General features: G+C 39.8%; 2 protein-coding genes across 2 annotated transcripts; both read right to left on the bottom strand.

Annotated features, from left to right (window-relative positions):
* Positions 1 to 1669: 1669 nt before the first annotated feature.
* Positions 1670 to 16706, bottom strand: LOC131458443 (14-3-3 protein epsilon). Its single transcript, XM_058627554.1, has 6 exons — positions 16434 to 16706; positions 11017 to 11216; positions 9180 to 9286; positions 6993 to 7199; positions 6438 to 6574; positions 1670 to 2902 (listed from the first exon to the last, which is right to left on the bottom strand). Exons 1-6 carry the CDS (start codon positions 16495 to 16497, stop codon positions 2853 to 2855), a joined length of 765 nt encoding a protein of 254 aa, XP_058483537.1. The 5' UTR covers positions 16498 to 16706; the 3' UTR covers positions 1670 to 2852.
* Positions 16707 to 18760: 2054 nt separating this feature from the next.
* On the bottom strand, positions 18761 to 27635 carry LOC131458503 (adapter molecule crk-like). The gene is made up of 3 exons (XM_058627644.1): positions 27138 to 27635; positions 24537 to 25138; positions 18761 to 22377 (listed from the first exon to the last, which is right to left on the bottom strand). Exons 1-3 carry the CDS (start codon positions 27355 to 27357, stop codon positions 22243 to 22245), a joined length of 957 nt encoding a protein of 318 aa, XP_058483627.1. The 5' UTR covers positions 27358 to 27635; the 3' UTR covers positions 18761 to 22242.
* Positions 27636 to 27758: the final 123 nt, after the last annotated feature.

The following is a 27758-nucleotide window of genomic DNA, read 5'->3' on the forward strand; positions in this document are numbered from 1 at the left end:
TTTAACACAATAATTTAGTAAAAAGCGGAACATTATAGACATAACTTTACCTTTGTTGCTGCTGCTCTGACTGGTTCTGGTTCACCTGCCGCTGTGAGGAGCTGGAGGTAACAGGGAAAACCTGGAGTGGTTTTTTAGTATATAGTGGCGTGGGAGTCATTCTCCTCACGATCCGGTGGAATGGATTTTTGGCGGAGCAATAGAAACAGCGCTGGATGGAAACACTGATATGAATGAAAAAATATTATACATTTGTCATTATTGTGACATCAATAATGTAATAATGTAAGTTTTACAAGAATCATTTCAGTATATGTATGAAGAATTGTTTTTTTGGGTACGTTCACCGTCAATAAACCAAAACAAACTTTAAAAAAAAGAATCTACGAATTAAAGAATCTCCACTTTCACTGCCCTCTTGTGGCTCAATACCTGAACTGTCAAAGCACACAGTCCGAAGACAGACAACACAGGACGTAGCTTCAGTAATGCACCAGAGGGCAGCTTTTCTGGTTACACCAAGAACTCTTTTTGAATATAAGGCAAATTGAGCATTTATTACTCACAAGCAGTCTTGTATAAAACACCTTAAAGGGATACTTGAGAAAAAGTACTTTAGTGGAAGATTAAGTCACTTTTTTGTAATATTACTTAAGTAAAGCTCTTAAAGTTTGTGACAGTTACTGTACTTAAGTATTAAAAATCATTCTCTGATATAAACTGTACTTAAGTTTAGTACAAGTAAAAGCATTTTTTTTTTTTAAACAGTGGTGGCTCAGTGGTAGGGCAAGTTGCCTTTCAACTAGAAGATTGTGTGTTCAATTCCCAGCTCTGCGAGTCTACACTTAACCCCATGTTGCAGTGTGAGAATGGCAGATTATTTTATTTGGTAGAAATATAACAAAGTACAGATACATGAACCCTGCTCACATTTTTTAGAAGATATGTAAACATTTTCTGAGGAGTTATGTGTATCTCGTTTGTTTCACTTTCACAGCACATCAATCAGTCGTAGACAATGTATTGTTTATTATTTTTTGTTAACTGTAGACGACGGATGTTGCTTTGCTGTTTGTGAGCACAAAATACCAGGTAGTGCAGACGTCATACGCTCATTTCTTTAATTTTAACTTGCGTTCAAGTGTGTGTACCTGGTCTGTACCACGACACTGGCTGTCTTCGGAGCGTCTGACCGCCTTCCTTCGATTACATAATGGTATGATCCTTGCATGTCATTGGCCGCATCGTTCAATACAAATAATCGCCTCTGAGGCAGCTCGTTCATGGACGACACATCATCTTCTCCCCGGGGGCAGATTAGTGCTGCCCACTGTTCCTGTCCCCATCATTTGCATTTTCATAACTGGAACACAGTCAAATCTGGCAGTGTTGTCCCTCCCAGTTCCAACTTCTGAGGTAAATGGAACGCAGCATTAAAGCTCCATCACAAGTTTTAGCTCTTCTTAAAAAAATATAACGTTGATTTTGTAGATCGTGTTCCTATTATAGAGGAAAAAGGAGACAATACATGATGGCAGTGCGATTGACGGCTGATTGTGGGTGAAGTCTGAATTTACCATGAGGCTTTTTTTGCAGCCGGACGACAACACGATGCAGCATATGTTTGAAAACACAGACACAAATGAAAAATAACTCCACAAAATCGCACTTTTTTTCCATCATTTTTTTCAATTTGAAGTTTAATGTTAATTCCATGCTGCGTTTCAGTAAGAATACAGATGGTACTTGTGGCTCCGGTGAGAATATCCAGTAGTACAAATCAGATTCACGTTACACATACTGAACAGAAGGAAGAGAGGAAATGACAGGAAAAGGGACGAGAGTTGAGACGAGGAAAACCCGGAAGAGTCGGGGTGGGGGGAGTTAAAGATTCAGCAGGCCTCTATTTCCCAAAACCTTTTTTTTTTTTTGTTATATATAGTGCCAATGCAAAACTGCATTACATTACAATCAAAGAGTGTAGAGCATTCCCCTCCCACGCGCACACATATGAACACTTTGTCTGCTAAAAAGCCATTACCTAACTATCTGCCATTAGCAAAATTAGCGCTACAGCCTCACAGCACAATACTTGGTCCGAGGATGGACAAAAGTAAGGTCGGACCGATGCTTAGAAACGGGGGACAATCTGCTGTTTCTCGTTGACATGGGGGTTAAATAAAAAACCGTATTGATGTTTTTGGAGGAAACTGTGGTAACCACAAAGTAAACAGGACACTTGGTTCTTCCTAGAAAGCTTTTCCACGTCCCTTTTAGACCCTCGGTCACCACTTTATTTCCTCCGTTTAAGGGGGGAAAGTAAAAAACTGACAAAAGCGTAGACAATGTTCATAAACACACACGCGGGGATTCAGGGAAACAAAATGGAACAAAAAAGGAAAAATCAGTCTTTAAATAAACTCTTGCATATGTGTTTTTACGAATACAGGCGAGCGTTCTTGGCAACAGATGATAACGGCAAAAAAATAATAATAAAGAAAACTGCAAAAAAAAAAAAAGAGAGAGGACAGGAACCGTTAAAGGGTACAGACTTGCAAGAGGAGTCAGAAAAGAAAGAGGGTGAGAAAAAAACCCTGGGAGTGGGGGACGAAGACGCGAGCAGGGGAGGACGTGGAAATGACATGCATACGAGGAGAGGAGGTGTGTGACAGACGAGTGGAGGTGGAGAGAGAGAGAGAGAGAGTGGGCTGCAGTATAAACCCAGTGGAAAAAGGTGGCTGGGGACAAGAGCTAGTGCTGGAGGGGAGAAACAAGGGAAGGGGAGGAAGAGGTGGAAAAGGAAGGGGGAGGAGGAAGAGGAGGAGAGGGGGCTTGTCTTGTGTTGTTCAGTCTCACGGGGCCGCGTCCTCTGCATCTTGCTGTGCATCTTTGTTCTGTTCTTCTGAAATCAAAAAACAAAAACAGGGAAAGTCGTCAGTCGAGCTGAACCATGAGGGGGAAAATATCTAACTGCCATCCCACGTGATTTTTATACAATTTATTCACATCCGACATGTCTGGTGTCGTCTTTTCACAAAATGACACTGTTTTGTTTGTATCCTTTTAAAGAAAAAAAAAAATCAAGATTTTTAGTGGCACAAACTGTTTTTGGTAACTGTGATAAAATTTGGTAACACTTATTGATTTCGACACAAATTCCATAACATTTTTTTGGTAACAGTTTGAGTGCAAATATTTTTAAGAGCACAAATGATTTTTTACATACAATTTGGCAACAGTGTTTGGTATTTCTGTGACATTACATTTTATTTAAACTTTTGGTAGCACATGTTTTTTATTAAGTTTGTACAGTAAATAAAGAATTAGCTATTTCTGTGACAAACTTTGGTAAAACTTCTCAGGAGTGCAAACATTTTTAAAAACTTTTTAAGTGGCACATCTCATTGTTAAAAATAAAGTTGGTGTTTTACAGCTGCAAGAAAAAGTATGTGAACCCTTTGGTCAAAACAAATGTGACCTGGTCTTCATCTAAGTCACAACAGACAAACACAGTCTTCTTAGACTAATACCTCTAACAATTATATATGTGTTCATGTTTTGATTGAAGGCCCTGAGGCAGCAAAGCAGCCCCAAACCATGATGCCTCCTCCACTGTACTTCACAGTTGCTGAGGATTAGGTTGGTGAGGATATTGATGTGCTGCTGAGCCTTTTTTCCCCCACACACATATCGTTGTGTGTTCCTTCCAAACAACTCAACTTTGGTTTCATGATCTGTCAACAGAACACTTTGCCAGTCGTGCTGTGGAACATCCAGGTGCTCTTTTGCAAAACGTGCAGCAATGGGGGTTGATGAACGTCAAGGTTTTTAGAGATACTTTTCTAACACTTTGCAGCTTTATGCAAGTCATCAATAGTTCATTGTAGCGCTTCTTTGTGCGAGGCATGGTTCACATCACACAGTGCTTCTTGAGAACAGCAACCTTAAAACTAGCGGGGTTTTTTTTTTTTTTAGAGGGCAGAGCAACATTAACCAACAACTCCAACCTTGTCTCAGTGACCGGACTCCTCCTCGGGGTTCACATACTTTTTCCACCATGCACCGTGAATGTTTACATTGTGTGTTCAATTAAAAACATGAAAACATAATCGTTTGTGAGGTATTAGTTTAAGAAGCCTGTGTTTGTCTGTTGTTGTGATTTAGAGGACAATCAGATAACATTTTATGACCAATTTGTGCAGAAATCCAGGTCAATCCAACGGGTTCACACAGTGTTTGAGACTGGTTTGCAATTGTTTTTATTTTACAGCAAACTGATCCAACCTTTCCTTCTACATTTACTTGTTTAGGGGTCACAACTGTGTGGTGTCAACTATCACATGTTTTATAGCAACCTTTATTTCTCACTGTGCAAATGATTTATACTAATTTGAAAGCATCAGTTCAGGAGTTAATGTCATAGATTTCTATCAACCATTTAAAGACAGAAGTGACTGAAATCACTTGTTAATCATGCTACAAAATTAAAAATCATCAGTTAGTGGTAAACAACATGCAGGTCTGTGACCAAGAGCTAATTTAGTGTCTTCTGAACAAGCTGTGGACACATTTAGTAAAGGGGTGGAATTCCTCGTGAACCTGCACAAGTGGTTGCTTGGGAAGGTTACCATGGAGACGGCACAGCCATCCGTGTAATGAAGAATTAAGAGGCACAAATAACAAAGGACGGAGGATCCATCACGACTAAAATAGAAACCTTAACAGTGCTCATTAGCGCCACAGCAAACTGGGGATGTGAGAAAGTCACAGGAGACGCAGCAGCAGCAGCAGCTTCACATGCAGAGAGTGCTACAGCCGCCGCGACTCAGTGAGCTGCGCTCACGCGTCTCTACGATCACGCACACAGTCACACGGTCACCCGCCGACATGCACAGTGAAGGAGCCGGGGTGTCGGCAAGCTCTGAAGTCACCTCGATAGGTTTAACCGTTCCCTCCACAGTCTAGGGCTGAGCAATGAATCACTTGTGTTTCAATTAGGATCACACAAACAAGATCATCTTGAATTTTATCTAAAATAAAGCTTTGGGAGACTCTGGTGTGAAAGCAAGTATTGTTCCAAAGGTCTAAAGTGTGAATAATTCAAGCGCAATGCAAAGAAATTGATAGATTATGCGGACGTGGGGGAAACATGGGTGATTTGTAATTATTTCTTTGTTGTTTCTGGTTCATACAAAACATAATGAAGCATCCCGCCACCATGTTAAATGTTTATTGATGATTGTTCGTCGTCAACAACACTCCTGATTGGTTAGCTTTTGAATCCGTTGACTGAACATCACAATCGTTTGAAATAATCGTGATTTCAGTTTTTCCCCATAATTGAGCAGCCCTCCTCCTAAGAGGGAAACGTTACCACGACAACTGCTTTTTGTTCGCAATCCCCAACGTCGTTGTGTAAATCATTGACTCGCAGGGAGATATTAGTTCGTTCAATCTGACCGCAATAAAGTTTTAGTGACTCGGCCGCAGTTATCAAGCTTCGGAGATAAAATAATGTAAATAAGTAACTTATTGGTGGTGATTAAATAACATTTGGCTCATTCAACTGTTGAGTGTCATCAGCCTGGAACTTCACAATCTACGCACTGTTAAACTAACAAAACTAACTATATCTTTGATTAAACTTGACACCATCGTGACCAGGCCTGCAACGTTTATCGATTTGTGGAACTAAATTAAGACATTTTGAGGTTCGGTAAAACACTGCTCAACACTTCATGACATTTCGTGGGCCAAACAAGTGCTCAGTAAATCGAGCAAATACACAAATGATGAATCAAATGAGAAAATAAGTGTGAGTTGCAGCCCTAATTGTGACTGGAGACAACCCAAGACAATAAAATGCCGTCCTGAACAAGGTTAACGAATAACAGATTCAAGCGAAATGAAACCCTATTGAACTGCCTTTCTTCTTGCAGACACCCATGAGGAGTTTTACATGGACAGAAAAACAAAGTAACTCTGGAGCCTCTGGAGTTTGTGCTGAGAGGAGGTTAGTGAGGTCAGGGTGGTGAAACAGGAGTAAACGCTAGAGGTGGAGGGTGGAGGGTGGAGGAGCCCATGACAGATGTTTGACTTACAAAATACACCTCTATGAAGGAGGAAGAGGGCTGTCCTTAAGAATCTACAGAAGAATGAGGGACAGAGACGTTAAAGGAGTGCGAGTGCCCGAGAAAGAAAACAGGGAGGAAGGAGGTGCTTCAAATTCAGAAACAGAGGGACGGCTATGAGGAGAGGACATGTTAGGAGGAAGGTTAGAAAGGTTATTGTAGCTGCTGTTTGAAGGTAAAAGCCTTAACATCCCTCTGTAAAAAAGACAAATGATGATGCTGATGAAAGTTCCAGCAGTTTAATCCAGAAAGGAACAGTGTGAGATCTGTGCCAACGGCCTGAGAAGAAAGGGATGGTGCTCTTACCTTCTCCCTGGGTGTCTGAGGTCCATAGTGTCAAGTTGTCACGTAGCAACTGCATGATAAGTGTTGAGTCCTTGTAGCTCTCGTCGCTCAGCGAGTCCAGTTCTGCGATCGCTTCGTCGAATGCCGTCTTCGCCAGCCTGTGGGTCGAGGAGATTTTTTCTAAAAACATTTCTAAAATCGGCTGCCCTGATTTCTAAAGATCAGCATCAGCCTTTGAATAAAAGACAATCTTAACAAGCTGTCCAGGGTGTAATTTCCACTGTCAAGATCATCCAGAAGTGCCACAAGGGGGAGCATCCATCTCTCCAGTGAGTTAAGATGCAAGAAAATTATTTGATTCTCCCCTCCATTATATTGCTGTGTGGTTTGGAGCCATTTTAAGACTTCAAAACATGTTTTATTCCCAATTATCATCACAGATAATCCCAACATTACCTAAGACTGGTAATGGTCAGACGTGAACAGAAGCATTATTCCAATTTTTGGAGGTTTGTAACAGCTGCTGTGCATCAGAAAACACAGCTTGGACTACCAGGATAGAACATTAACACCTACCTGCAAGCACGGTCTGGTGAGTTGAGGATTTCATAATAGAAAACTGAAAAGTTAAGGGCCAGTCCCAGGCGAATGGGGTGTGTTGGAGGGAGCTCGGTCATGGCGATGTCACTTGCAGCTTTGTACGCTACCAGGCTGTTCTCCGCCGCCTCCTTCCTGTCATTGCCTGCTGCAAACTCCGCCAGGTACCTGTGGTAATCTCCCTTCCTGAACAGGGAAAACCAAAAAAACAGAAACACCGTCAGACTCGGAAGATTCCGGAATTTCAGAGCAACGATTGGTAGACAAATGTGTACTCCCTGGACCAAGGTTAATGGAGAAAATCAGTGATTTAACATCACAGTGAACACAAGTCTGACGATCAACTGCTTCCTCTATTAATAAGTTAATTTGTTATCTTGCAAATTGGGTCATTGAAATCCTTCATTTGGATTTTCCAAAGCAACGACAAACTCAAGGATTGAAGCAGCATAAGACCAACAGCCCCTGTGGATCCATGAGCTAAAAACGCTGAATTTCACTATGGAGTTTGGTGCTGGACAGTGAGCAGTTCATAAACGCCAGTTTCATACAATCGCACTTCAAAATAAACTTTAATTACACTGTCTCCAACTAATAAATAATAGTTGGATTATATCATTTACTCAAACAGAACACCTAGTCATCGTTTAATTAAACATTTGGCTCAGTGTGGGATAATTATGGTCTCTATTCCACAACAAGTTATAAATTATAGTTCTTTTTACAAAGAAAATTAATATTTAAAACAATCAGCAGCCAGGACTAAGCATTTTCCAGACCTGAACTGCAGCAGACATTTAATATTTAATTAATTTAAGGAGTTTCGATGATACGAGATACTTTTTCCTTTAATATTTAGTAAAGAATTTGCCAAAATAAGCCAAACTACCACCTTTACTCACATTTATCAGCTTCTATGTTACTACTATTTCACTACTGTAGCCTGAAAAAATTGCTAATGTGATCAAGGAGTTTCTGCTGGTGCAGAAAATGGTAGGTAAAAATGTTTTCATATGATGGTTTCATTTATTCAGAGGTTCGTAAAAGGAGCTGAATCATCTATTTATTTCTATTTATCTAAAGGGCATGATGTTTCACGTTCGGGCACGGTACCTCTTGTGGCTTCCAGCTGTGTGGTAAAGATTAATTTTCCAGTTGGACAATGAGCCTAAAAATCCGTCTACGCGCTGCCAAGTTTATTTGAAGGCGAGGAAGAAGATGAAGACGTGCTGATTTGTGTGTTTTTTTTACCTACTCAGCAACTTTCACGGAGACATTAATGAAACATTTTAAATGGGAGGAGGTTCTCCTGTGCTCTGAAACTTTTGCCAGGAAGAAAATTGACGGAAAGACATGCTTTAGTTTGGGTAAAATTATTTTAGCCACTAAACAAAAGGCTAATCTAAGAAAAATCTGTGCCAATTTAAGATATTTAACACGTTGAAACAGCCTATTTCAACAAGAAGCTGAAACAGTACACTTCAGTTTCTCCCACACCAATGTCCATAGAGAAAGTATTAATTTTAAGTTGCAGGGACACAGGAGCTGCTGGTCCACAGCTGCCTTAGTTGGGAAGTTTGTGTCACTTACATAAAATCAGAATGAGTCATTTCAAATGCTGAAGTGAAAAAATAACACGTTTGAAGATCATGATGGAGCCAGCAATGGATCAACCACACCATTGTGCCATGATGTAAAATTACCGATTTCCTCAATGGGCTTTGGTGCTGGGAATGAGCAGTTTAGATTTTGTGAGGGAAGCCTTATGTTAAACCTTCATTGTGTAACTTCCAGCCCAGATTCACCTGAACACAGAACTCAGGTGAGCGCAGAGCTTTCTCAAAGTCCATATTCCAAGGTCGTTTGGTATCTCACGACTTCACTCGCGTTTCAGAGAACCTTCTCCTCAAGATTACAGTTCACAATGTCGCCACAGATTCAAAATCAAAATGTAATGGGCATTTTGTTTATTTTTAAAAAGTTACACCCTACAGATTTCAGTGGTTAAAGTCTGTCTTTCCTAGCTCCCCTGCTGGCAAACATTTTTCACTGATTGTGGGTCTCTGTCGCTGGTTTCTGGCACTTTTGGCACAGTGAGCTCCAACTACATTTCTTAAAAATCAAATAAATTAGCCATCGTTGCTTAGCAAAGGAACATTAACTTACATTTTGTAGTAGAAAACCTTTGACTCTCCCAAGTCGGCAGATTTGATGAGATGCTGGTCCAGTACATCCAGAATGTCTTGGCAGATTGATTTCAGCTCTTTCTCGACCTGCAGGTCAAAACACACACAAATACCACTTTCAGCCAGTGTGGTCAGAGTTATCAAAAAGGGCTCCGCTTGAATAACAACAAGGTTGTGGTTGAACCACATCTTTGCTTGCGGAGTAAATCAAGTCCAAATGAAAGCCTCAGTTCAAGGGTCAGCATAAATCATTCAAGTCTGGCATCTTTAACATCATGTCTTTGTAAAATAATGCAGGTCTTTGTTTAAATATTGCTTTCACACAGCGGGGAGTCAGGGGAACTGTGGAAATTGGAATTTGCTCGTTTTCACTTCCAAATAAGTGTTTCAGGAATGTACAATAATTTAAATTAGTGCCGATATGTACCAGGAAATCCTTCCTTCACATAAAAACAAGGATGGGATTCCCAGTCTTACTGTGTCAATTACTTTTTTTTAACCTGGGAAAAGTCTCAAACAAAGACTGTCTCAAGCCCTCGTGTAGATTTTTGTTTTAGTTTGTCAGGGACAAAGTTCTGGCATCACTCACTCGCCCCAACGCTGCAATAAACCTTTAAAACTAAGAACCTAACGTGACAATAACAGACTTTAGAAGTCATAAAATCTGAAAGCCTGGAGGGTCGCTGTGCTTCACTGCACTCACAGGAGCAGACAGAAGCTGCTCTGCAGCAGAAATGAAGAGATTGTGATTAAATGCTGATTCATGGCTCCTGCCTGCCTTGTTATTTCACTGGGACAAGTGTTGCCGGGTGTAAATGAAATCTGACCCTTTTCCCTGGAGAAGAAGTTACCGGAGGAGAGCTTAAAAAATATCCTGCCTATAGAAGGTGAAACCTCTTGCCAATGTATACGGAAATGAGAATATCTATGACATCTATTCCATATATCCATGTTAAAGCTGCTGTCAGTGATCTTCTGGGAAACTTTGTGGTCATGAACGTAAACCTCAGGAAATGCATTTTATGTTTCTAGTTTTTATTGTATTGGCACAGTATTTTCAATAAAAAATAAAATAGCACAAACTAAACATTAAACCCATCAAAAACCTAAGAAGCTCGGATGAAAAAATACATTGTCAGATTACTAATTTTTTTTAGACCCTGCCATGTAAATAACATGCCCTAGCACAGAAAAGGACAAAAGCCAACAAGAGCCATTAATGTTAATTATTAAAAGCCCCAAGTCAAGTTGGCGAACGGAGCAAACAAGCCTGAACTCCACCGTAAATATAATATTGTTTTTAAAAATGTGTATCGTATCAGACCGAGGACCAATGTCTCCCATCAGAGTCAAAGCCGGCTGAAAATATCAAGGTTAATGTTTCGCAGCAATTGGTTACAGATGTCAGCACAGACAGGCTGCAGTTAAGTGATGAAAAAAACAGATAACATGTAGATTAACACAGACTGTAAAAATGTAAATAAAATCAGCAACAACATTGTTTTGGGCTGATCATTTCTTCTTTAACAGGGAGAATTATGTCTTTTAAAAGACTTGAAATGGCACAAACGTCCAAAATGACGATTGGACAATGTTTGTGATGTTTTGAGTTTGTGATATCAGTATTGGTATCGACATACTATTCAAAAATAGAATTCGACTGCAGCCTTTGCAAACTGCTGAAAGAATTGTTTTAAATGCATCAAACCTTAAATCTATGACATTCAGCCTTTCAGGCCATAAGTGAACCTTCGGGGTGCAAACTTCTGTACGTACAAAAAACCTACAAAGACACAATCCCAACACCACAAACTCACCGCTTTTCTGTAATCCCGAATCATGGCTACTTTGTCCTCTGAGTTTTTGTTGTCTTCTTTCTGTTCGAGGCTGCTGATTATCCTCCAGGAGGCTCTTCTGGCTCCAATCACGTTCTTGTACGCGACGGACAGCAGGTTTCTCTCCTCCACCGTCAGCTCCATGTCCATACCTGCCACTTGCTTCATCGACTCCACCATTTCTGAGACGCAAAAGGGGGAAAACAAACGGCGTCAGGAATAATTCTTCATATAAATTTCAACTTAGAAATAAAACCAAATATGGCTGAATGGCTCAATGCCAGTGGAAGCATGGATTTACAGTACATTCACCACATTAACATTAAGGAGAAGATATGTACAGCAATTCCCTTTATTAAATACAAGTATATCACATTAACAGAGAGTGTAAACCTGACAACAGAGCCTCGAAAGGATTCCGTCATCCTCTGCATCTTATAAATGGAGTCGTCTGGGACACTGGCCAGGTATTAAACCCCGTCAGAGCTCCAGAAATCTCACAAAAAAAAAATCAATTTCTATAACTTTTCCAGGACATTTTCAGCAAATAATCTTGCTGGTAGAACAAACAGAGACCACAGACTCTCACATACAGTTTTCCTGACATACTGTCTCTTAATAGTGTAATAATAAGTGTATAATAAATGTACATGCATTACATCTGTATGCATTAGGGTGATGACTAAAACATCCAGCGACTATTTTGATGAATCAATTAACCAGTTTGAGTTTTATTAATAAAAACAAATTCTCAGATTTCAGCTTCTTAAATGGGACAAGTTTCTTGCTTTGCTCTGTTATGACAGTGGCTATTTGCCACTATTTTAATTTCATCTGTGACAAAAAAAACACTTGCAGCCACGCCCTATTTAAGATGGATTCTTAATTACCAAGAACTGTTGGCCAGATTAAGGTCGAGCAGCGAAATATGCAGCAAAAGTATTCTTGTTCAAAAAGTCTGTGGCCAGTGCTTCATTGGTAGACCGATTGTTTGGGCCAATTAATCAGGCTAATATTTTAACTTAAACATTGTTTCTGAGTCAACCACTCAACCATAAGTTATATATATTTAATATTTGTAGATTTGTATTAAAAATACTGTGTATATAATTGCAGTGCAGTGAGGGAACAAAATGTATATTGTGTTCTTTGTATTATTTGCCATCATTAAACAAGGGCTGAAAAATGTACTTGATTATTCGATATTTAAATCAATTACTAAATTAATCTTCAAGAACTAAAATAAGTTTTCAGATTTTTCAGCCACTTAAATGTAAATGTGTATTTTCTGCTTCTTTGCTCTATATGACAAAAAAAAGTATTAACATTTTATAAACTTGGTTTCATAATTTCCAGGTTTGAGAAACACTGATCAATATTTTCTGACATTTTATGATTGATTATGAAAATAATGGCTTGTTGCAGCTCTACATTAAACAGCTCTATTTCATCAGGAGGGGAAAAAAAGAAAATTGGCTACAAAAACATATTTTGTGTTATGGTGCATGGAAGAAAGCATCAATCTGTAAAGCTGACAAAAACAACGGCCATTAGTTACCAGCAGCAGTGAGTCATATTCAAACATGGATGACATAACTGGCATCATGAGGAGCTTCAGTCTCTTCAGTTGTAATGTCCTCCACCCTTCTTCATTTGCTACCATGTGGCGTGTCTCTAGGCTGTGGGTTCACCGCATTTCCACTGCACAACTGTGAAACACTTCTCACTCTCACTAAACCACAACCTGCACAATCACATGCAGCTCAGCAGACAGCAGACACAGGAGTTACTAAAAAGCAATGAGTGTTAGAATAAAAGTGAGACTGAAAACGTAAAATAAGTGGAGGAGAAAACCAAACCCATCTTCACCGGCACCACGTTACTCAGATGAACAAAACAGATTAGCAGTTGTTCTGCATGCAACGAGCTGTACTGCACATGCGCAGCTCATTCTTCACCGTGACTCTGTGCTGTGTGGTCACGGTGCTTTTCCCATTCACTCTCTGTCTGTCTGTCTGTCTTTGTGTCTACAGCCAGACCGGCTCTCCACCCATGGTGAAGAGCCAGATGCAGCACACGGGTGCAGCAGAACTGACAACTTTCTCCCTCAGAAAGTAGCTCAGGTTTGGCCAGAAAGTTAAGAAGGAGATTTGTCTCGCCTTGCTGAAAAGTTGCTAAATCTAGCAACAAAGAGGCTAAGTTGGCAACATTGCACATGCTGAGGCAGGATAGGGAGGGGGGTGTCACATGTGGATCCAGGGATGAAATGGTAATGACAACAATGACACACTGCGTTAAAGCAGCGGATAATATGCAAAACATGACATTTCCCTGTAGGGTCACTACATCACACAGTACAGCTCAACATAATAACACAATTATTTTTTTATTCAAGCGTTTTTCTTTTTTTTTTTAAATCAAGCTCAAAAAAGCTTGAATAATTGTTAACTTTGCATTCTTCCATAATTTTTAATATGTAGAGTCCATGTACAGCGTGCATGCCAAATCAATATTATCAATATCATAGATGTGATGAGGACCCGTTTCTGGCATCCTTGTCAGGACCAGTAATAATAATAATAATACATTTTATTTATCATTTATTCAAATAAATCACAAAGTGCTACATGGATAAAAATCACGTTCATAAAAAAGGCTAAGAGGCGGAAGCTGAGCTGCAGACAGGTCACACCTACCAGGCTAATAAACATGTTAGCTGTGAGCAAAGAGCCAATCAATTGGCTTTTAACTTCACAGAAAGGGTGTTCTCTGTTGAAGCCAATGGCAGGGTTCAATGCAGCGCACCGACGAAACCCGATACACAACAGTTTCAAGCCAGGAGGAGCACTGTGCTGCTTTGATCACTTCACCCTCCAGCCTGGCCTGCACTCCAGGAAACTCAATGACCTCTGCTTTTTTTCAATGTTTTCTCAACACGCAAAGCTCCGTAGACCTGTTTAGCAGATCTGTCAAGTCAAAAATTACATTAGCATACATTTGACGCATACACTGCACACCCTGTGATGCAACCACTATAGGAACAAAGAGGAGGGGTGTGACAGACAGCAGACACCTGAGTACAGGATGTACTCAGGTGATGTTTTGTTCATATTCTTTGAAGAAGCAAATGAGCCACACTGTGAAACTGCAGATGTACAAGTCAGGATGCAACGGTTACCGATGCCATGGAAAAATTCCCAACGGTGAATGTTACTGTATCAGGTTTAATTACCATGGTAACTGCGGATGACAACTTGTGTGAAAAACTATTAAATTTTTTTTTTTTGTTTTTATTATCTTACTGTTTTTTTTTTTACTGTATTTAATGTTGATATTACAGTGTTAAATCTATTTAAATATAATTATTGTGAAATTCTAGGGCTGAACGATTTCGAATATATATCTAATTATTTGATTATTTTGACAGGAATTGCGATATGATTCGCGAGGGAATGGTAATTTTTACATCTTCATTCTCTTAATCATTCTCCACATTCTCTTCAGTCTGTAGAATAAGATGTATATGTGAATAATAATATTCACATCTAATATAATAGATATATAATAATAAATAAAATAATTAATGTAAAATTATATTTTGACACATTTTGGCTTTAAAAATATTGGGCCTGCTGCATTTGGAAAATCTCAGTATTTCATTCAATTAATAATCGATTATTTAATTAATCATTGCAGCTCTAAGGTGGCTTATCATTTTCTATTTCCAGCAAGTGAACATTTGGTAAGGCAAGCCTTTTGTTGAGTGGCCAATATCTGATTTTCCTTCCGTCTCTGACAGTAGCCATGTTGTCAGAGTCTGTCTTCCATGCAGGTCTACAGAAACTACTGTGTGCACTTCATATTTGGCATCTATGCCTTTTACAACCACTGTTATAAATGCTGAGCTATCCCTTTAAGCAAAACCCAACAAGAGTCTCTGATCTGCTTTCTTTACAAACACAAATGGTGGTGCCTGTGCTCGTCAAGTAAATAATTATTTCTTAAAAATTGTATATCATGTCAAGCTACAAACAACACTGTATGTAGAGTAACCACCTTTCAAAGAAACAAGGGGAAAGTATCACACATCAATGATACTTTTTTTGTGGTTTGAAACAAACCTAATTTTAGATTTAATTTATTTTTTTAAATACTATGTCCAAATCATCACCACATATTTGCATCAGCACAATTTCTTGTTATTTGATGATTGAAATCAACAATTGATAAAACCTAAATACCTGTGTACAGCTGACTTTTATCATTAAATCAAGACTAATTGGCATCAAATCCAGTACATTTACTGAGCTGTTCGGGGCTGCAATGATTCAACGATCATTTACTGAATTAATTGCCTCTATTAATCTATTTTGCTATCAGGGTTTTTAAAGGACTGAATAAATTCCCCGATTTGTTTCTGCTGAAGTTCTTTGCTCTTGATAAAGAAATGATCACGAGTAATGCACACAATGTGTATGGATTGTGCAGGTAAAGCCACTGTACTGTATATTCACTGTGGAATTAAGAACTTAATTAACTATTAAAGCTTTGAATACACGAGCTGAAATCACTGATTGAGGACAAGCTGATCGACTTTACAACCACGGTGGCGAACACTCCCTGCCCTGCCCATCCATGTGTATGATTGGTGCTGCACCTATCAATCATCAACCATTCATTATGAGCGTCTAAATGGAGTTAAATTTGAAAATACATGACGGTGTGGCCGACTGTATATTGAAAATATTGACTGTTAATACATAATGTCACACCTGTGTGGTGAAAAACTTGGGTCACATTCGAGTTTTCCATTGGCTTCAACCGCTTGGCTAAGCTAACACACTACGTTAGCGTGAACCTGTGACTCAGTTTTCCGATAAATCATTGCTGCGTGTCGGAGCAGAATCTTCCAGACGTTGCCAGTAGATGCTAATAAATCCCGACGGGGCGCGGGTCATGTTTGGTAGGGTGTGGACGAATGCTGTATTTTTGACTGGAGATCAACGTGACGCGTGTCGGAGCCAAGGAAAAGGGGGCTAGCGTGCTAACTGGCTAGTTAGCAATTTAAACGGTTTGCTAACTACCGGTGGCCGCGGACTAGCTTAGCTTATCCCGCGTCATGTAAACGGTAACCAGACACCGGAGCACCAGACAAAGCACGTTTTATTTTCCCACGGAGCGAGCTAGCTGCTGCGTCCGTTACCGCCGAGAGGTGGTTCATTTCAGTGTCCAGCGGCTCGGCTGGCTGGACAAGTCTCCGCCATTTTGTCTCCTCTCACCCAACAAATCCATGTGAACCGCTTTACCTGAGTCTCCGAGCCCCCTGCGCAGGGAGACGGAGGGGGAAGAGGGGCCAGGCTTTCTGCGCTGACCGTGCTGTGTGCGGCTGCGAGGCTTACCATCGTATCGCTCTGCCTGCTCGGCGAGTTTCGCCTTGTACACCAGCATTTCTTTGTCACTCATGGTCGATTCGGCGTTGGGGGCTGTTCGAAGCGTCCCGGGGAGTAAAGGGGGAAAAGATTTTCAGCTGCTCGGCGATTCCTTGTGATGGATCAGCAACGGCACCGTCGCTCCGCTGAATCGAAGACCCACCGGTAGCACTGGCGTAAAGATGGCGTCTCTACTCCATCCGGGAAACCCACGCAGCGGCAGTCTTCATCTACGCCTACACCCTCAGGACGACTCCCGAAATAGACCACCCTCCGCGTTTAAACCCCACCAAATCCACTGGAAACACCGCCGAATACACAAATAATAATATTAAAAAAAGATGTGCCTAAATTGTCGCTATAAAAAACAAATCATTGACTTTATTCTATCTAGCGTCTTTTAAAAACAGTGTTTACAAAGAGCTTACGTTCACAGACCAGGTTAATAAACTGAAACCAGATAAAAGAAACAAAACAGTCATAACAAGGAAATAAAAGTACGCCAGGTTAAAAGGTCAAGATCAAAGGGTCAAATACATTCATAACAATGAATACATTTGTTTAATTTCCTGAATTTAAAAAGCTTGATTCTTTTTTTTCTTGTTAATAATTGCAACATACTGTATATTACAACAACTTTTATTTTATATTTGAATACACTCTTTAATCCAGCACATACAGAGCACTGTAAGTACTGTATCGAAGAATATTATAAGAGCATGTATTGGAAATAAATACTATTGATTTTTTTCACAAATTGTGCCTAAATTGTTAAAATTGTTGTTAAATCGTAAAATTCTTAAATACTAACTTTTCAGGAAAATAACTGAAGATATTCATGTGTGTATGTTGCATGTGTGTTATTTTGTCTTATGCTTTCACTTTGCAATATTTATATGAAGTCATTCTTGAATACTTTGTACTTCTTATTTGTGTCATAAGAAGAGACTTTAAAATGCATTTAAATTGTTCAGTTATTTTCATATTTTGTGTAAAATACATTAACTTTATATTATTGTAGACTGTATAGTCACTTATTTTAAATAATAAATGATTTTGCTAATAATTTACTGTATATATGAGCGTTACATTTATTTCTGACTTTTGAAGGGCAATTATAATAAAGGTATTAGAATTTCTGCAGTCTTAATTTTATTTTACCTTTGAACTGTATGTGGTTAAAAAACAAATTTCCTAAGTAAAATATTGTGTAAGATGAAAATTCTGTCAGATAAACAAAATGCCTGAGAGAATATAAACAAACCACTCACGACTTGATAAAGTTCATATCATGATATATGGGGAGGAGGAAAAACTGAATCAGCACATTCCAAATTTGCATCCAATTTGGCGTTTACCAAACGAAAACTGGGTGTAACTGAGTGGCACATATGGAAACAATAATGTAAGGCCATTTTTATTGACTAAGTAAAAGACTACAATCGAGATTAGCTTTTGTAGATATGGAAACACGCTCTTATTGTGAAATTGCGTGCAGGGGCATAATCTATGTGGAGAATTAGTTACAGGAATAAACTGTAGAGCTACAATAACTGATTAATTATTAATTGATCACTGATCTGTGTTTAGTGTATTGATTGTGTGATTTTTAAATGTAAAGCAAACGTCTATGTAGGGCTGCGATGACAAATCAATTGTCAATTTAATCAAACTATTTTGATAAATCATGTTTTGCTTATAATGAAAGCAATCGCTCTTCATTTCAGCTCCATAAATGTGAATATTGCCTTGTTTATTAACAAAGAAATCCTTAATGTGTAGAGAAGCTTACTGAATATCTTAATAGTTTGCCAAATATGTTGATAAATGATTAATCTGTGATTTTTTAATGATTAAAACAAGTTCTCTGGGTTTTTCAGCTTCTTAAATACGAATATTTTCTGGTTTCTTTGCTCCATATAACAAAGAAATCATTAAAACTGAATAATTTTTGGTTTGTGGACAAAACAAGGGCATTTGAGAACAAACATTCCAAAGTTTGGGAAGCTAAGATTGACATTTTTCAACATTTTATGCACCGAACAACGAATTAATCACGACAGCTTAACCGATGATAGAAATAATTGTTGTAAGTGATTGTAAAGCCATTTTATGTCAGTATTATTTGTTCTAAACATGAAAAACAAAAGTGATTGACGTTCCTATTCATTTTCAATCTATGAGGTTGAGAGAATGAAACTCAGCAGATCCTCCATAATGTATTGTCAATCTCCGTGGTCCGACTGTGGCTCAGCAGCACCACCACCCATGCTTTCTACAGCACTTTGTAAACAGGCTGAGAAACTGACTTATTTCTTTTTTCATGGTTTATTTTCATATTGACATAGTGAGAGCTGTGTGGAAACAAAGTTTTCAATGTGGAACAGTAAACCTACAGCATCGTCAGAGTCAATCACAGCATTTCAGCGGCACAGGAAATGACCAAGTGACATCATGTCTGTTTTAGCAGTTAAACATGAACAAGAACAAAAAAAAAATGCATAAGATCTAGTGTTTAGGGTGAAGTTCGCTGTTTTTCTCAAACACATAAGCAGCTGATGCAACGTCTTTAAAAAAAATAGGAAAAATAAACAGCTGGAAGACAAAAAAAGAAAATCCCTCCATATCATCTTCGTTCGTCCACGTCCGGTGTTTGTTTTGTTCTTTGCTGCATTTGAAGTCGTCCACGTCGGCGCCGGATTGTGTTTAAAAGGTAATAATAGGCGTACAGTCTCAAAAAAAGTAAACAAAAATCAAATGTAAGGAAGGAAGAAACAAAGGTTTACAGTATTTAAGCATGTAAGGTCAGGTGTGTGTATATATATATATATATATTCATATATAAAATCAATTCTATCATAATATTTTCCACTTTTAGTACAAAAAAAGAGGACTTGGGGGTTTGTAGTGTGTACGTTGCGAGTTGGACGCCGTCAGGAAAAGTCTTTGCTTGTTTCACTCTGAGGTTCACAGTCTAGAATTACACCCCAAAAAACAAACAAAAAAAAAAACCCTCACTGATTCATGATTCAGTGAGAGCAGCTGAGTGTTTCACCTCCTGTGTGCAATCAATGTTTTTCCCTTCTGTGTATGAATGAACTGCAGTGGGTGTGTGTGTGTGGGGGGTACACAGAGCAATGGTGGGAGGGGACAAGTGTGTGTGGAGTGCATACGTCAATACTGGGCTGGATCTGTGTAAACTAAGGTTTGACTGATATCGGTCACTGCTGCCTAATACTGTCCACTGCGCATATAAAACAGGCTTGAATATGACGTTATGCTCTCTGAGAATCTTGTTGTTCCATTTCCCTGCTGGCCTTTAAACCTGATTTACTGTAGCAGCTTTTTTTTTTTCTTAAGTATTGAGTGAATTCACTGAGGCTATTGCTTGTTAAAAGTCCCTGTAAAACAAATGCAGTGTGTCTCCTCTTCGCAGATACACAATACGGACAAAAGTATTTGGCCACACCTGCTAAGAATTAAATTGAGGTGTTTCAATCAGGCTTTGGGCTCTAACCCTTCAGCATACCAAGGCATTCTGGACAATGTTGTGCTTCCAACCTTATTGAGGAAGGCTCTTTTCTATTCCAACATGACTGTGCTCCAGTGCACAAAGCAAGGACTATAAAAAACATCATTTGACAAGTTTGGTGTGGAAGAACTTGACTGACCTGACCTCAACCCCATCGAGCACCTTTGGGATGAACTGGAACATCAGTGCCTGACCTCATAAACGCTCTACAGAATGAACGGGCACACATTGCCATAGAAACACTTTCTTGATCTTGACAAAAGTTGCCCAAAAAGAGTGGAAGCTTTTGGTGGAATGGTCAGGAGTCTGAACACTTTTGTCCAAGTAGTCGATGTTAGAGAGTAGTGGCTGAGAACATGTGGAAAAACATTACGAAAACCGATTCTTTTCTGTCTTCTGTTCTATAACCGATATAAAAAAACCTGTTTGCTGTTTGTAACGTGTGCCGTTTCCACCGTTTACGGTGCACTCGCGAGTAACTGCACCCTGCCTTTGGTTTGCTAGCTAGCGGAGACGTCTTTGTCTTGAAAATGTGAAAAAATGAAAAAATCTGGCACTTTTCCGGAGGAGAATGACGAAGTGGAGACGTGTGGATTAATGATTAGTTATGAATGGCACCAAAGAAGAAGAGCCTAAGTTTAATGGACAAGAGGTAATTCACGAGCGATGTTTACATGGACACAAGTAATCGCAATAAAAGCCTCATTGGAATAAAACAATATGTCGTAAATGTCGAACTCTGATCCGATACAGCCCATTCCGAATTGAGAGGGCTAGTATATGCCGCGTATTGTTTCGATGTCGGATCCACGCAAACGCTTTCCCCTTTTGTTACTGCTGTATATACAGAAGGGTTGAAACAATTACTGGATTAAATGGATTATTAAATTCATCGTCACTTTTCTTCATTACTATTTCCAGGTTCGGGAAACACTGATCAACATTTCTGACATTTCATGGTCCAAACGATTACTTGATTAATCAATAAAATAATCGACCCATGAATCAATTATGAAAATAATCGTTAGTTGCAGCCCTGGTTTACTACGGAAGCTGCTTCACTTGCAGAGAATTAGACACTAACTCTGCACGACGCACTCCAAAATCGAATCATTTAACTTTAAGTCCATGTAAACAATGAAAATTGTAAATTCCAATTGGAAAGAATCTTTTTGGAATGAAGAAAATCCGCACATACAAACACAGCTACTGACTGGAATGGTTTGGTGACTGTGAGCGTGCGTCATCACTCCCGTTTGATCGTTTCGATCTCATTCAGTGAGACGAAGAGTAAACGAATAAAACAAATGGGTTCAACAAATGGAATGATTAGCTGAGCCTGTAACTGGGGCTTTCTCGTGTAATAAATAATGCCCGATAGATTCAAAAAACAAAAAAACAAGCCAAAGAGGAAGTGTCTTGTGCTAATGCATGGCAGCTAATGTGTGGTCACGACATGACTCTCACTTTTTCCAGTTCAGAGTCAGAGATTAGCGTCGCTTCTGAATGCCTGATAAAACGTGTGTAACGTTATTAAACCCCATGTTAAATCCGGTGAACTGAACTCAGTGCAGCAGTTCATTTGAATCCAAGCAGGTTAAGTGTAAAAGCATCTGGAAAACAATGCCTTACTTTCGGTTTGCTTGAAGTAGATGATAGAAAAATATAAAGTGAGTTAACGGTCGACTCGTGTTTTCTAATCACGGAGGTTAACAAAGGAACTCGCAGAAGTCAGAAAAAACGTGAACCCTGGCAATAGCAACGCTCTACACCGTATCAGTAGAGCAACACATCTACAGATAAAAATGTAACCGTATTATATGTACGACTGATTTACGGTGAAACAAATATGACACAAGTTTTTTTTTCTGTTCTATCTTGGAATCCTATGACGGGGTTTGCGAGGTCGCGCCAAGTTGAGGGGGCGTTCGTAAAACTACAACTGGAACACACCAACACACTTACTGTCGAGCTTTCCTTGTGTGTTGTGGCTGTCATTGAGTAAGGGGAAAAAAAGAAAAGAAGGTAATATAGGTAAAACCGATATCAGTCTGACCGTAGTGTAAACTCATGAATGGCGTCCATGAAAATGACATTAGGCAAGATAGGCCGACACGTCGCGTGAAGGCAGGGTCAGGGTCAAAGTCCTGACGGGTCATAGATTCATATTCTGTGTGCTTGTCGAAAAATCTGTCAAAATGGCCAGAGAGAAGGGAGAAAGGACGACGGGAGCGCGGGGGGGTTTCCTCAGCTCTCGTCGTCGGGATGGTGTTGTTCCAACAGTCGAACGTGGGTGAAGGGAAAATGGCCCCGTTTGCCCTTGCACTCGCCCTCCCACTGACCGTTCACGTTGATCTTGGTCACTTTTACCATGTCTCCCACCTGTCGGACGACAAAAAACAACAACAGCAGCGAGTAAATGCAAGGATGTAAATCAAAGAAACTCTCCGCTCTGTATTTACAGGCAGAACCAGCCGTCAATACAATTTCAATGTGCGACAGAGGGAAAAGAAAAGTATTGAACAAGGATCGATTGACCCATCTGGTTTTTCTTTTTACGACTGCACCACATACATCAGTATCGTAGTTTGACTGCACACACAGAAAACCGGTGGCGGGCAAGTTGTTTCAAGTTCCTGGAGAACTGGTTTGCAGAGAGTCAGTGTCACTGCAACAACTTTAATACAAACCCATAACTCTTAAATTAATGTGAGGTGTCACACTGCTGGCTTTTGAAGCTGAAACTTATGGATTTAAAAAAAAAAAAAAAAAAGCATTCTTTCTCTGAAGTTGACTGACAAATAACTGCCATAACTGTGTTGCCATGGTTAACATTGTTGTCTCTATTTATAGCAAACCAAAGCCAAGTCTTCATGTCGCCACTCTGACGTCGGCATTATCAGTTGTTACTCATTGTTGTCTTTCACACAACTAGAAACTAATATTTAAATAAGAGACGGCTTGATTTGTGGTAAACTAATAATCGCTCGAGCCAATTTTTTATGACCCATTTCAAGTATTTAATATTTACTTAATACATTATTTTAATCAAAAGTACTGTATATAATTGCACTGGAGTGCAGACATAAAATAAAAATTATATCAGCCATTAATCAGCCTCTGGGCTTGATATCACTTTTTCAAGCTATTTCAACGACATAATTCTCTGACTGTAAAAAATATGTTCCCATAAAGAAGACATGCTAAAGTTTTTGTGCAAATGTAATCGTGTTTTCCCAATTTGGACCAATATTGATACTAAATATTGTCACAAAATGAAATTTTGAGGTTCTCTGAAGCTTTAGCCGAGACGTTTTACAATATCATGTTACATTTTTGTTTCTACTGCCTATTTTTTAGTTGCATCAGGCTATATCAAAGTAAAGAGCTGCAAGAGGATGAAATTCACAGTATGGTGTGATAATGCTCAGGTTTTAAAACTGTGCTGCAGATGATTTCAGTCATAAATTATAGATTAACTGTTGAGTGCTTGTCCACACTGACAGCACCGAGCATCTAACTGCACAGACACTGTATTCTGTGTCCTACTTTTACACCAGCAGAGGTTCATAAACACAGTCCGCTCCATCCCACACACACACACCGTCTCCCATTCTTCTTATATTTAACAAAATGGTGGCATCTGCGATTTTCCTCAGGAGTCAAAAGCCGACCAAGCCTGAGAGAAGACCGGTGAAGACAAACCAGTATATGTGCAGAGGTAGAACGAGTAAAAATGAAAATAAAACATGTAAATACATGCATCTCTCTAATACACGCTTGAGAGTTTGACCAACTCAGAATATAAAATGCATGAAACAGGTCATCAAGAAAATAAGATTGTGTAATTTGCAATAACTGCTCGATGAATAAATTATCACCTGCCATTGCTAATTATTGAAAAATGGCCAATATAATGACCAGATTCATCTGTTGAGCTGATTCATGGGGCTAACTGAAATCTTGATTGAAAGGATTTGTTGCTTTTCCTCACTGTAAAGTCATTATGCGGGGGAAACGAGACGTTGTCTCAACAGTGACGGACAATATTTTGCCATTTAATAAACTACAAATATAATCAATCCAGAACATAACTGGCTGAATTATCTTTCACGAATGCGATGCTTTAGCATGAAAATCCTTTCTTTAGCAACAGTAAAGAGTGTGTGTTCCTTTAACCAGACTCGCACACAAACTAAACGTTGTCTCGAAAACAACATAAACCAATGTGCCTAATTTCACCAGCATTGATGAATGTGCCATTCACATTAACCCAATGGGCCACAGTGTGTACATAGAGAAGGGCTTTTATAAAGGATCTGTGTCTGTCTCTATTGATGAAGCCGCCCCACTGTGAGTGTCTTCATGTGCGCTGTCAGCTTGTATTTGTGGCGATACTTTGTGCGTACGCTCGTACGCATGAGTGAGCCATTAACAACCGGGACAATCTGGGCCGTCACAGCTGAGATCGACAGAAGAAAACAAAACAGTAGGGGGAAAAAAAAAAGGAAAACGCAGACAATGGTGGGTGGAATTACTACCTCGAGAGCCAGCGCCGTCTTGTCGTAGGCGTTGGGCACCCTCTTCTGAATGGCTCGCGCATACACGGGACCATTCTGTAAGTCGGGAAGCTGAGTGTTGACTACGGGCTGAGCATACTGGCCTGGGTCGCCCAGAGGGTTGACCGGTGCTGCCCCTGTTCCATCTGTGCTGCCTACTAATGCTCCAGCTTGCCCTCCCTGTCCAGCCCCCCCAACAGGAGGGCTCAGACCAGCAGCGGTGGGCGAGGCAGGCCGGTACTTCTCCACGTAGGGCACGGGGATCATTCCAGCTCGGCCCTCTTGGTTCGCAGCGTTCCACCACTGCTCCTCTGGTTTCTCCAGCACGCGCAGAATGTCGCCCTTACGGAAGGGGAGGTCCTCCTCATCATTGCCAGGGAAGTCAAACAGAGCCCTGACGAACTCAGCCTCCTCTGACTGCTGTGGGACACCGGCAGAGGACCTGACGAAACCTGCGTTCTTGGCCTTGCTTACGGGCTCTATAAGTGTAGTGGTGTCCAGGTAGTGGATCTTATAAAACTCCAGCAGGACTGCCAGCGCGTCAAACTCCTGATCCCCGATCCGAAACCGAGGAGGAGCCAAACCTAGAAAAAGAAAAGGGGATTTTTGTGAGTTTGAAACAAACCAACCCACAAAACCCTGCCTTCTGTAGACGGACCAGGGAGGTCCGTGATTAATTGCCCCACCAAACCAGCTCCCTCTGCCTCTGCCTACACCAGAGTATCAGCCCAACATTAATCATACCCTACTTCATCTGCAGATATTGCACAAATATATCCATCAAACACACAACAAACTTGCATGTTTCATAACAGTGTTCACATCCCAGACATGCTGGGGAACTCATGATGGCAAGTGAACAGATGGAGCACCAACATTCTCACAGCAGGGATACGACGAGGCTTCCAAAATTCCCAGAGTGAAGTTCCAAACAGGGATAGAACAGTCATCTTTTTTAGCAGCATGGCAAACCAAGTGAGAGAGACATAATTTATATGCACATTAATCAGATATTCTGGTTTAGAAGCAAGAAATTGGTTTAAAAACATGATCAATTTCACCAAATATGGAAATACAATAATGATGAATGGTTTTACAGATGTTTTATTGGCAGAAAATTTTAGTCTCACTTAATAATTTATAATGTGCAACTAAATATAATCGTACTGACTCAGTGTAAACACTGGCTTTCATTTAGCCCAAAATATTTATGTGATGTCGATTTGTTTAGGTTTGATTCTGCAAGGTTGATGTAATAAACAGTGTCTGGAAGACAAAAGTAATAAATATTGAATTGTTACCGATATGCACACGTCTCTATTTGATTGAAGATTTGTGCCAAATTTTACACTTGTTTTTAAAAAGCAGATTGAAATCCAATCTTTAGTACCTCTGCCTAGAAGGTTTTGCTTTTGGTTTCATGTGGTAAAACCAGATTACGATGATATATATATATATATATATATATATATATTTTTTTTTTTTTTTAAGGAATGTGGGTTGTTCTGGCCCAAGGAAAATGGTGGTTAGATGATAAGAAGATTTTGTTTTCAAAGTTACTGTTAACCTGGCAAGATAAGGGAATATGTGTACTGATGCTGTGAGAAACTGAGCAGCCTCGGAGGAGGTCTACAATTCTCTAATTTAGTACTGTTGGTATTTATGTAACAAACTGTTAATACTTTTTTTCTTTTAATAACAACCACTGCACACAATAGTTGACTCCCTCAAAGATTCGCAATTGTTAGGAAACTCAGGAAAGTGTGGAGTTGTGTAACAGCCATGAGGAATTACTGGCAGCAACGGTAACAGCAGCAGACCTGAGAGCAGGACTGTGAATGTGTGAGCAACAGGGCAAGATCACAGACATTCCTGAGAAGCCAATCTGACCAGTCATTCTCCAGTTGTGACAGCCCAGTCTGCCCAGTTAGTCCCATTCAATCCCAGCAGCAACAGGCTTCCCTCATTCAGGAAAAATAGATTAAGTCTCAAGTTTGGTGGCTTTCACCAAACTCTATTTAAAAAGGCGCATACTTTAACTCTACGTTGCTGGCACACAGTAACGCTCACTGGCTGTTTTAATTACTATATTTCAAAAATGAGGATTGGCCTGTAAAAAACAAAATGCGTCAAATTGCAATAAAAAGTATTTAAAAAAAAAAAAAAATCCTGAATACAGATTTCTGGTTTAGCCCCTAGCAGCTAGCCTGTTAGCATCACCATCCAAAATAGTGGAGGGTGTTAGCAACCACAGCACATATTAAAAGTTTTAAATTTTGCTCACCTATATGCATAATACTGATTTAAACATATGCCGAATTCTAGAGTACCCTTCTGTAATACTATGCTGCTGTAACTACGTGATTTTGTGACTGATCTGTTGTAGATGAACTCAGATTGAATAAAAGTTGACCATTTGTGGATGGAGTTTGGCATGGCTTGGCCAGCGAGTGGGACGTAACGGGGCTAAATCACTGCAATCCGCTACTACGTTGGATCCCGCTATTGAAATGTTAGTGGAAAGAGACGTATAGCAACATTTTCAAAGCAGTAGATTGTGTGGCAACAATAATTCAACGTTACCTGAGCCAGACTGCCTGTTGTTACTGATGCTGTTGATTATATAATGGGACACTTTGGAGTTCTCCGATACGGACAGAACGTAGTCGCCAGGGATGGTGATCGAGTCCCTCACCAGGAAAACACCGTGTCTCTGTCCCTGAAGAAGGGAGACGGCTTCCTGACGATTCAGCTGGCCCCAGTACCAGCTATCACGGTCTTCGGCATCAAAATTACCGGCCATGGCTGTGAAATCTCGTCCGAGGCTTGAGGCCTCTCCCTATCCACAACTCATACAAAAACTTTGGTTGACTAACGCTGGCGCTCGGAAAACGGCGCAACGCCAAGAATTGTGCAACTTTAACCAAACAACGTCAAAGCGTTTGATTCGACTGAGTCGACGTTGTTATACAAATCGCAATATTTTACTGCTTCGCCGATAAAAAACTACATTTAAAACTCAAAACTAATGTGCAACAAGAAACTCCAGGACTGAAATGGCGGATCCAGGGAAACGTTGACCTCATCTACCGGAAGTGATGCCTGGTTAATGGGAAGCTCCGTAAAGAAACTCCGTAAATCCCAGGTGTCATCGTTTTTGTTTTTATTTAAAAATTACAAAGCATTTTTGCTGTCGTCTGCTTT

Source organism: Solea solea, chromosome 4, assembly GCF_958295425.1.
Source record: "Solea solea chromosome 4, fSolSol10.1, whole genome shotgun sequence".
Classification (NCBI taxonomy): Eukaryota; Metazoa; Chordata; class Actinopteri; order Pleuronectiformes; family Soleidae; genus Solea; species Solea solea.